This window comes from Carassius auratus, chromosome 49, assembly GCF_003368295.1.
Source record: "Carassius auratus strain Wakin chromosome 49, ASM336829v1, whole genome shotgun sequence".
NCBI classification, from domain to species: domain Eukaryota; kingdom Metazoa; phylum Chordata; class Actinopteri; order Cypriniformes; family Cyprinidae; genus Carassius; species Carassius auratus.
In genome coordinates this window covers 2,431,047-2,443,378 of record NC_039291.1, presented here as the reverse complement: position 1 = coordinate 2,443,378, position 12,332 = coordinate 2,431,047, and the positions used below count along the sequence as shown (strand labels likewise).

Below are 12,332 nucleotides of genomic sequence, written 5' to 3'. Positions count from 1 at the left end.
TTCAACGCCTCGCCACGAGCAAACCGTTCGAGATATCAAAAATCCCCTGGCAATTTTTCATCCCCAGTGTCTTGAGATCATGTTGACCGAGTTTGGCGGCAATCGAGAAAAAAACCTATGACAAGTATTTCAAATTCCAGAGCATGCGCTTTTTACATAACTCTAAATAGCTGACTTCCTGTTGGGTGGAGCCTATGACATGCAATACGAAAGTTGTTCGGCACGATGAGATCTATATGTGTACTGAGTTTCATATGAATATGTGCAAGTATGTGTGAGCTATACATCAACATTTCTGACTGTGTTCCAGGGGGCGCCGTAGAGCCCCTGTGCCACGCCCGGGTCCCAGCCTCTGCAGGCTCCTAAAGGCCACAGATTCCAAAGTGTGCACAAATTTTCAAGAGTTTTTGAGTATGTTAAGGACCCCCAAAGCCCCCACAACTTTGACGAAAAATTTGAATACTAAACCCTAAATAGCCAACTTCCTGTTGGGCGGAGCCTATGATATGCAATACAAAAGTTGTTTGGATTGATGAGATTTATATGTGTACCGAGTTTCATACGTCTACGAGCAAGAATGTATGATATATGGCCCTCCATATTCCAGGGGGCGCTGTAGAGCCCCTGTGCCACGCCCGTGTATCAGTCTCTGCCCGGCCCTAATGGCCGCAGGTTCCAATCTGTGTGCCAATTTTCAAGACTTTTTAAGCACGTTAAGGGCCCCAAAAGCCCCCGAGACGTTGGAAAAAAATAATAATAATAATAATAATAATAATAAAAAATAATCCTAAGGAAAACAATAGGCCTCTCGCCCTTTGGGCTTGAGCCCTAATAATAAACGAAGCAATTCCAATAGGGTCCTCACACCATCGGTGCTCGGGCCCTAATAATAATAATAAACGGAGCAATTCCAAGAGGGTCCTCACACCATCGGTGCTCGGGCCCTAATAATAATAATAAACGGAGCAATTCCAAGAGGGTCCTCACACCATCGGTGCTCGGGCCCTAAATATACTGAAATAGAAAAATATTTTAAATTGTAATAATATGAATTGTAATAAGTATTTTGATCAAATAAATGCAGCCTACGCCCGAGTGAGAGAATTAAAATTAAAGAAACATTAAAAAATATAATACCACACCCAGACTAGTAAATGACTAACAAAAGAACTTGAACTGCTGACTTCAGGAAGTAAGTACATCACCTCTGGGTGATACTAAAATTGGTCTTGAATTTAATAAAATGTGTCCCCTCATTTGAGATCAAGATCACAAATCAGCCCTTAGAGAAAAAGAGCTGTCTGGACCATCTCTGAAAAGATTAAGTGAGACCTTCTAAATGTAGATCTGAGATGCAGAATATTCATAATCGCTTTGGATGAATGATTAGTGCAGAGAAAGGTGTATTTATGGAATGATAAATGAGCATGTAATGAGGATTATTACATATTCATACAAAAGAGGAAATTGAATATTAGATTGTATGATGAGGAGAGACAGAAAAGAGAAAGACTGCAACAGAACAATTGACATAAACCCCCCAAAAACCCAGCCAAAACTGAAGAAAGATTGAGGCTGCAGAGAGGAAAACAGGATAAAGGACATAAGTGACAGGAAGTAAATTGCTCCGAGCTACAGACAGAAAGGAAAAAGGATAGGGGAGGGAAAAACAGAAGCGTTCCACTTAGACAGCGTCCTTGGAGAATGCCTGATGCCTGTCGGACAGAAGGGAAAGGAGGAGTGTGAGTGTATGTGTGTGTAACCCAGGCTGACCGGTGTACTCCGCTGTTACACATGACGATGTGACATGCTCCCAGGCGGCTGCAAAGCTCCGAGGCCACGGTGAGCAGCCCGACTCCAGACGCTCCACAGGCTGTGAAATGGCACGCAGCCGTCCGCCGACACGAGATAAAACTTTCCATCAGTCTGTACAACTCATCCAGAGCATTCAGAGGACGCATCAGCTACAAAAGACAAAGAATAACATTACAATAACATTACATGTCAAAGGAATAGTTCAACCAAAAAGGATAACTCTCTCACCACACTCTGATGTTCCAAACCCACGGTCTGAAAAATCAAAGTTCCAGTAGAAGAGTTTCACAGCGATAGCACAGAAGAACCAATTTTTTCTTAATACAAGGAACATTTAATAATCCAAAGACCCTTTTATGTACCTTTTGTGCAATGCAAAGGTTCCATTGATGTTCAAGTTACTTCGTAGAACAAGAGCATTTATTTTTAAAAGTACATATAATTTGCCTTCATCCGTGAAAATCGTCTGGAATGCTTTACCATACAATGACAGTTCATAGTGACCAAGCAAAAATAAATGAATGAAGAACAAACTAAATAAAAAAACTAAAAACAAATAAATAAATAAGAGGTTCAGCTGATTTGTGTTCTATAATTCAAGTAATATGCTGCCATGAAATCTTTTCAAGTGAGCTTCTTGACTTGACGTGAACTTTTGTGAATGGATCATTTAGTCAGTGAGTTGAACTCGAAAAACGAATCAGTCCGATTCCTTAATTAATCATTCAGTCTAGCTTGCGAACTGATTTGTCAACTGGTTTATTTAAAAGAATTGACTCAAAGGAACAAATAATTAGCAAACTGGACTGATTTGTTTCTAGGATTCAACTCACTGACTCACAAATCATTCTCGATTGAACTGTTGAGTGACTCTGAAGATTTTTGAAAATTCACCTTTTGTTATGTTCACTCAAAATATAAAAACATCTGGGTTTGGAATGACATGAATGTAATTAACTCAGCAGGTTCCTTTTTTTCATAATTTAGAATCAATAAATGCATTCAATAAATAACTAGCTTCACTGCCGTAAACACAGACTTCCCACAAGTCCCTTCAGATCCTATAGTAAGTGATAGCACATACCTTGTCTATGAAGGCTGCTTTGGGAGCCGAGCTGTGGTAAAGGTTCGATTTATCCAGATAAAAGGCCCTACGGATGATTAATACAGACATACAGGTATTAGTGTAAGCAATGAACATTCAAAGACCAATGATTATATATACAAGTTACATGTGATGTCCTGTAAAATATAATTTTGGATTTAATTTACATAAAAAAACAGCTGGTTGCAAGAATTCTTTATTCTACAAACAAAGCAACTGGGAACTCTATTTTGAAACAACACATATCAACAGTACTCTGGGATTCATTCCAGATGTCAATTACTGCCTGCAGTAACCATAACGGACATAGGTGGCAGTAAAGTAGTTGAAAGAGAATGAATGTGACCGTATTCTGGTCAATACGAATATGAAAAAAATAATAATAATAAAAAAATTATAATAATAATAAACTAAAAGCATAATTGTTTTATTATTTATTTGAAATTATTTCTATATTAATAATTATCATTTTTTTATTTAATATTATTTTATTTTGTTTATATATAGTATATGGTATGTGCAGAATAGCCCAGTTTGTTAGTAATTATCACCCTTTTATTGTAAATATGCAAAATCCTGCCTATTTTGTAGTGCTGGTTCTCTGGCATATTGAAGCACATGTTTATTGTCAGGTAAATTAATCTGCCATCTGCATCCAGCCGGGGAGAAATTTATCATGATAATATTCTCATTTGACGCAACATTAATATTATTGTTAAATAGTCAACGATATTAATCCTTGACTGATTGGAGCAAATTATAAGGAAATGTGAAACTAGAAGTGTGGCACTATTAGAGACTATTAATACAGTCAAATGATGTTTACAAACGCAGACTCAGGTATTCTCTCTCTCAAAGAAATAAACGAATCATAAGCTGCCATCAAAAGATCCTACTCACGTAAGTGTAATGGAAAGCATTAAGCAAAGTTTTTTAGAAACATCCTGAGGCCATCAGCTTAAAGCACTAAGATCTTTAAACACTAATTCCACTGATTTACAAAAGCACCCAACATTCGTTACAAAGTGCATTGCAATGCTCTGTAATACAAAGGAATGTATGTGATCATGGTATACTAGTTTCATTACCAAACTTTTGAATGGCTTTGTAAATATTAGTAAGTATTAGCATTATTATGATTATTTTTATTAATATCCCATTTAAATGTACATTTTATTATATTTATTTGTAAAGCAGTGAGAAGATATGATTAAACCTTTCTAGTATACACACACACACACACACACACACACACACACACACACACACACACACACACACACACACACATATATAGTATATATTTCTGATATTTACTGACCCTGACTACAACATAGTGTTGAAAAGAAAAAAACAGAGAGAAGGAGATGAGGCAAAAAGAAATTGAACTCTGTAAATTCAGTCAAGAAGATAAATGCCTCGCAGACTGCCGACACAAGACCTTCACAATCCACCAGTTCTGTGCCGGCTGCTTGATCATTTATGTGAAGTTCCAGCCTCTGAAGTCCATGTCACCCTTCTTGCAGATGGCCTAAAGTCTCAGAGTAAGCCATGGCCACATCCATCAGCAAAGTCTCCAAAGATGTCCTTGCCTGGCCACATCAGAGCAGGATTTTAAAAGTGCTAGGTAACCCAGGGCCACACTAAGTTTGAATGAAATCTATCGAGGACTCTTTATGAGAGAAAAGTATTAGCCACATATTATTCTAAACACAGTTTATTATGAGGGGGTAATAAAGAACAAAGTTGTGCTATGCCAGTAAAAGTTGACTAAAATGTCCAAGATGTACTTTAGATTAGTTGTTTCTTCATCATAACAGATTTGGAGAAATTTTGCATTACATCACTTGCTCACTAATAGATCCTCAGCTGTGAATGGGTGCCGTTCAACCATCTGATAAAAACATCACAATTATCCTTAACTGATGGACAAGAGCACAGATTATCATTTAAAGGGTTAGTTCACCCAGATAGCAAAATTATGTAATTAATAACTTACCCTCATGTTGATTCAAACCCGTAAAACCTCGGTGTTCATCTTCAGTTTTTCTCTTCACAGCAGTTCAGTCAGTGTACTGTTTGAGTACATGAATTACTCCAGGATATTGGTTTGTTTGAACTCAGAGGGAGTGTCAGCCACAATAAAAAAGTTGACATCTTAAGTCATTTGTGGATTAATGTGTATTAGAGATGTGAAACGTTTAAAATGATTCAGTTCGATTTGGTGAACTGAATGATTCGTTCGCAAACCTGATATCCAGACCGCTTTGTTTTGAAATCTCTCAAACAACAGACACGGAAAAGAAGACAATGCTGAATAAAGTCGTCATTTTTGCTATTTTTGGACCAAAATGTATTTTCGATGCTTCAAAAAATTCTAACTGACCCTCTGATGTCACATGGACTACTTTGAAGATGTTTTTCTTACCTTTCTGGACATGGACAGTATACTGTACACACACTTTCAATGGAGGGACTTAAGGCTATCGGACTAAATCTTAAATATCTTAAACTGTGTCCCAAAGATAAACGGAGGTCTAAAGGGTTTGAAACAACATTAGGGTAAGTTATTAATTACATACATTTGTCTTGTGACTTGAAATCAAGCTTGCTCCAGTGGAAAAATAAATGATAATATCTGTTAATCACAATCTGTTAATTGATTGTTGATCAGTTTGTGAGCAGGTGAAGTAATGCAAAATTTCTCCAAATCTGTTTCAATCAAGAAACAAACTTTTTTTTCACACAAAAGAAATGGTGTGAACTGTTCCTTTAAGTCACTGTGAATCACGACCTGATTTTTCTGCACCAGTACAGTTTGATGTAGTGTGCCTCTCAGTTCAGACTTTGACTAAAGAGTCCACTGATTTAAAATAATAGCCTGCTGTGCCACTCAAAGTACCACACACCAGACGGGCAGAACGGTCCTCAACGCATCACAAAACCAAACATCCAAGTCTGGCAGGCTCAAGCAGCACCAGATGAAGCTGACGATTTATGTTACTAGATCAATCACCCATCCGCTGTTCAGTTTCACGGCAGAGACACCAACTCATGCCAACACTTCACTACTGAGAACACTGCACTGACAGGGGGTGTGTATGAAGGTACATGTAGGGGTGAGAGATGTTCCCACAAAATACCATCCTACATTTTTTACATTAATTTGACAGTTTTATGTTACTTCAGTATATTAAAATGAATACAATTGTACTGTACATGCCACATATTTTGAAATACACTGAACACAATTATAAATTGAACACTTTTGTTTTTATCCCCATTTTTCATGAGCTGAACTCAAAGATCTAAGACTTTTTCTCTGTACACAAAAGGCCTATTTCTCTCAAATAGTATTCACAAATCTGTCTAAATCTGTGTTAGTGAGCACTTCTTTGCTGAGATAATCCATCCACCTCACAGGTGTGGCATATCGAAATGCTGATAAGACAGCATGATTATTGCACAGGTGTGCCTTAGGCTGGCTACAATAAAAGGCCACTCTAAAATGTGCAGTTTTATCACACAGCACAATGCCACAGATGTCGTAAGTTTTGAGGGAGCGTGCAATTGGCATGCTGACTGCAGGAATGTCCACCAGAGCTGTTGTCTGTGAATTGAATGTTCATTTCTCTACCATAAGCTGTCTCCAAAGATGTTTCAAAGAATTTGGCAGTACATCGAACCGGCCTCACAACTGCAGACCACATGTAACCACACCAGCCCAGGACCTCCACATCCAGCATCTTCACCTCCAAGATCATCTGAGACCAGCCACCCAGACAGTTGCTGCAACAATCGGTTTGCATAACAAAATAATTTCTGCACAAACTGTCAGAAACCATCTCAGGGAAGCTCATCTGCATGCTTGTTGTCCTTGTTGTCTTGATCAGTGGGGTCCAATGAAATTACAGTTTTTCTCAATTGCTAACACACCAATGACACACCCATCAGAATCCCAGATAATATAAAAATGGCCACAGGTGATTATTTGCTTTGGAAAATGGACCCCAAGAGCAGAAAGAGGTTGGAGACAAAAGGGGAAAGGGGCCAAAGAACACTTGTTCCTGACTAAATATGGGCAACAGTAGTTGACCATGTTCTTGTGTATGGGATGACCACGAGGGAAGCTTGCCAACGAGTTCAGCCAAATGGGAAATGAATCACAGTCGCATATATCATTCAAACGTTTAGAGAAGAAAACAGGTACCTGATATTTGTCAACGACACTGTGCAGTAATCTAATAATTTAGAAATTAAGAAAACTTAATTTTTATTTTGTGTACAGTACTGTATAAAATGCTGTACATCCTTAGCTCATAACTGTCAAATTGATTTGTTGCTCAGTATTAGTTGTTCTTATATGTAGCCTACTGTATTTTTGCAGAACTGAGAGGTGACTGCCTGGGGAGGCAGAAAACGTATGGCCATTTCTTATAATGCAATTAGATTTCATGAAATTCAGAGAATAATTATTGAAGATCAACATGCCTTCATTTGATCTTATACGTATTTCTACAATTGACTAAATCCTGCATCGTAACAGACTTTGAATGAATCAAGTACATAGGGTGACTTTTGGAAGGAGTTCAGAGCAGGTCAAGAATCAGCGAGTGTATTATGTGCAAGTATTACGTTTAACTCACTAATAATAATAATTTACTGTAGTGCTGTGATTTGATAATGTACTCTTACAGGTAAAGTGATTCTTATTGCTTACTGAACACATGTACTGTATTCAAAACATGTTTTCGCAGAACATGTTCAAGTTTGATGGCAGAGACAATCTGCATGAATGGCTGGGTTTACAGTAATATAACTAAAAGGAGGAGTAGGGGGCAGAACATTATTGGATGGTGTGCCATTGTGGAGGTCCCTGGCCAGCATGGGGGCAATGTGACACTGTGCGCTGTCATCAGTCACCATGGGGTTCTCCACCATCATGCTACCTTGGGCCCTTACAACACACAACATCTCGTGGATTTCCTTAAGCATCTTTATGGTTCCAGCATGAAGCAAGAGATCCAGGATGGGCCGAGCAGCCTCAGTATGTTGTAATTTGGGATAATGTAAGTTTCCATCGTGCTGCTCTGGTCCACAATTGGTTCAATGACCATTCCTCAATTCCTTTTTCTGCATGGCAGTTGAAAGTTTATGATCGAAGCCTGTGGTGACATTGCTTAGAGTCAAGTGCCGTAAAATGTTATCAAAGGTAGTGCATAACAACAAAACCCCCTGTACTGTGAAAATGATTTCTGGTTCTGGTGGGCTTACTGCGATTAAAGGCAGCTATTCATGCAGGCAAATGTAATCCATTAAAACAGAGGACAGTGTTATCTATATTAGAATGTGATCTGCTGTACTGGTCTGTGTGTGGTGAATGTGGGACCATCCTGTAGGAGTCGTAACTCAGCATTGGTCTTTACTTTAAGGCACACTGAGCAGTAACTGATGGCCTGTGTTTTCTCTCCATGGGCTCTTGTGAGAGACTTTAATGGAAATGCTGGAAAGGATCCAAGGATGGGCCAATCTCGCAGCACCTCTGTTCTCTGAGTCTAAAAGCAAATTGCAGCCACCGTTTCATCTTAAACCCTAAAAAAAACATCACTTTTGGCCCTACAGTATTTCACAAGCATTACCCAATCCCAGTGTGCTTTTGGGTCTTCAGGCATGATTACACACTGATGCATGAATACAGTGTGCTTCACTGGGACCATGATAGTGTTTATATATATATAACAGTACAGACCAAAGGGTTTGGACACACCTTCTCATTCAAAGAGTTTTCTTTATTTTCATTACTATGAAAATTGTAGAGTCACACTGAAGGCATCGAGGGCTATTTGACCAAGAAGGAGAGTGATGGGGTGCTGCGCCAGATGACCTGGCCTCCACAGTCACCGGACCTGAACCCAATCGAGATGGTTTAGGGGTGAGCTGGACCGCAGACAGAAGGCAAAAGGGCCAACAAGTGCTAAGCATCTCTCGGGGAACTCCTTCAAGACTGTTGGAAGACCATTTCAGGTGACTACCTCTTGAAGCTCATCAAGAGAATGCCAAGAGTGTGCAAAGCAGTAATCAGAGCAAAAGGTGGCTACTTTGAAGAACCTACAATATGACATATTTTCAGTTGTTTCACACTTTTTTGTTATGTATATAATTCCATATATAATTCCACATGTGTTAATTCATAGTTTTGATGCCTTCAGTGTGAATCTACAATTTTCCTATATGAAAATAAAGAAAACGTTGTTTTATTTCTTTCTTTTTTTATTATTATTTTACACCCATGGTCTTACATTTAATTTGGCTAATATTGTGACCTCTGCCAGTGTGGTTTGTTTTTATTGGGTTTCTCTGAGTTCACCATTGCATCATGGTCATTATCAGGTTGCCAGGCCATCATGGCTTTAAGTCGACCAATAAATCTACAAATAGCATTGTGCCTCAACTGCCACCATGACCCAAATCATGGCCTCAGCAAACTTGAACTAATTACAGATTTACAAACATGATGTCATGGTGGTTCTTTCCAAGCTGGCACAAAAAGCACTCTAACAGACACACACAAATATATTTTAGCTCATGTTTAGGTGTCTTCCCATTAAGAGCAGATCGCTCAACTGATTTCAGCTTTTACACCAACTTCTAGACATGTTATTAGCCAAGAGTTGAGTTTTTACCAGCTGATAAGTACAGCCATTAATCCAGCTGTCTAACACACATCCCGCATTGCAGAAATCTAACATTCGTCTAGAGTGCTACAAGAACGAGCTATCCATCTGTATCAAACCCACCACATCCACATGACTCGCACCGCAGAGAACCTAAAAAAAAAAGTCGCACTTCAATAACTCAGCAAAAAACAAAGAACTTGTGGGCATGTGGAGTTTAGATTTCAAATCAGCTGTGAACGCCTTGTTTAGGAAAACAATCAAAAACCAAGTGTATTTTTAGTCTACAAGCTCGTAGAATGAATCTAACAATCCGCAGAGCTTGAAATGAAGCCCAAATGACTTAAAAGAAGCTGGCTGGCTCTTTTTGGCTGTTCCTCATCAGAAAAATCAGTCACCACATACAGATCTGATGCCACATCAAGGTCTCAAGTGTATTAGTGACTTACTGGGTGTATTAAGAGCAGTTTTGATTCCACACTTTGAAGTACTGTTTATGAAAGGGAAACTGAGGATGAACTCGACATGAACTGGACATAAACTTGACTTAGAAAACGCTTCAAAACTACCAGATGAGATATGGATTTGATTAAATGTGCCAACTGTAATCAAACTATTTTAATTTCCATTCCACATGAAATGGAGCACTGTGCTGTCTCCAAATGTGCTTCCAAGGGAAAAAAAAGACACAAGTGGAGCTGACATCAACTCTACGGGCTTTTTCAAAAGCTGCAAATATGAGCTAATGTAGTTTTGAATGTAGTACAAATGAAGACATATTTACAACTAATGAAGGAGCAGCTCTGAACCACCACTTTTGTCAATTCTCAATCTTGCTATTTCTGCCATGTAATCTCTATCTCTCTCTCTCTCTCTCTCTATGAAACATATATGACTGTGAATAAAAAGCTTTGTTTGTACTTAAAACAAGAACAAGGTAGATATTTTAGCCAAACAAGACAGTTTCAGCAGCCGCTACATAGTCTTCATCACATGATCCTTCAGAAATAATTCTAAAATGATGATTTAGTGATCTTGAAACATATCTCATTCTTATCAGTATTGAAAATGTATATATAATTATTTCTGACCGGAAGTGTGTATGTAAGTAAGTACATATCGGTTTTAGGATATTTTATAAACATCTCCATATGTTTGTATTTCTGCCGTAATGTTTTAAAAGGGTGGTTAAAAAAAAAAAAGATTTATTTTTGTTAATTCAGCCAAATAGCCACTGCAGCCAAAGAGATGAAATACATTTAATGCAACAACATAAATTTAATGCAACGGACAACAGCAAAACTTAATGATGAAACTAAAAGCATATTAAAATCATAGTCAATCGTTGATACTTAAATGCATATTAATTTAAACGGAAAGGCACATAATTGCAAAACTCCCATTTGCATGAGACCTGACGTGTATGTTTTTTTCTGATCAGGTTTATTTCTTGATGATTGCAGTGACCTCATCATCAGTATAGAGAAATAGCCCATGCCCAACTATGTTTTTATAAGCTGTTGACCAACCCCCCCCCCCAAAAAAAATAAATAAATAAAAATAAACACAACCAAATAGAAATAGTAAATAGAGAGTCAATGGAGGGCATGGTATTGTTTTCCACCACAGTGGGCGTGGTCTTCAGATTATGACACGTTGTGCTCTATAGGCTGACTTAAAGAAGATCTGGAGATAATACATGACTTCAAGATCTCCTTAAAGATATAAACACGGACACACAGACTCCAGTGTAGTTGAAATTATAGCCCAAATATATCCTGCCATATGCTTAAGATGTTTTTTTGTAAAGACAGATGGTGGGTCTTTGTGGTAAGACCGCTGAGTCAATCTGCTGGCTTTACTCTGATGAGTAACAACAGTCATGTCACAACTAATGCACTTCACATTTCAACAGCAATATACAATACGTTTCATCTGGGTTCAATGCAAATATGCCTCTGTTTCATCATGATGATGCTAAAGCAACATATATTTATAACCAGTGTTGGGCAGTAACATGTTATTTACTAACGCGTTACTGTAATTTGATTACTTTTTTACTAACAGAGTAATCTAACGCGTTATAATTTTCAAAATAGTAATTAGAGTACAGTTACAAGCCGAGGTCTCTATACGTACTGCTGCATTACTTTGCTGACAGATTGCAGTGTTTTATTATCTAGAGATTGTAAAAAGGATGTAGCACACGCACTGTCAAGTCAAGTGCCAGTGGATCAGAGGCCTTCTCCAGCGATACCCGACGCAACAGAGTGCATAGATAATAGGTGATAGTTGTGTGCTGGATTCGGGAGAGTAAAATGATTCATGGGACTCCAGTAAAAGGAGTATTCTCATCCCACTCAACCACCATCACAGTGAGGAAATTACACCGATGGATGCATCGTCACCACTCATACCTCAGGTCTTAAAAAATGGGATTGCTTCACCTAGTCCTAAAACATAACTAAATATCTAAACATAAAATGGTAACACTTTATAATAACTGCATGCTATTAATCATTTGTTAAGCATTAGGAAACAGTTAATTCATCATTTAAAAAGCATTAATAGACATTTATAAGCAGTTTATCAATACAGATATAAATGCTTTATACCTGATTTAAAAGCATATCTATAATGTATTTAATAATTGTTTTTTCATAATTTATTAATGATCAATTTATCATTTCTAAATTAAGTATAGCATTATTTACACACCAGTTATTAAGAAGTTGTCA

At 37.9% G+C, this 12,332-nt stretch overlaps 1 protein-coding gene across 1 annotated transcript in view; it reads right to left on the bottom strand.

Moving 5' to 3' along the window:
* Nucleotides 1-1,161: 1,161 nt before the first annotated feature.
* The window catches only part of LOC113066033 (phosphatidylinositol 3,4,5-trisphosphate-dependent Rac exchanger 2 protein-like), a 103,721-nt gene continuing 92,550 nt past the window's right edge, over nt 1,162-12,332 (bottom strand). The window contains exons 36-37 of the mRNA XM_026237612.1: nt 2,900-2,966; nt 1,162-1,964 (exon numbers count right to left, since the gene is read on the bottom strand). Coding sequence (XP_026093397.1) covers nt 1,443-1,964; nt 2,900-2,966 — 589 coding nt within the window. The 3' untranslated portion in view covers nt 1,162-1,442. The remainder of the gene's footprint in view (nt 1,965-2,899; nt 2,967-12,332) is intronic.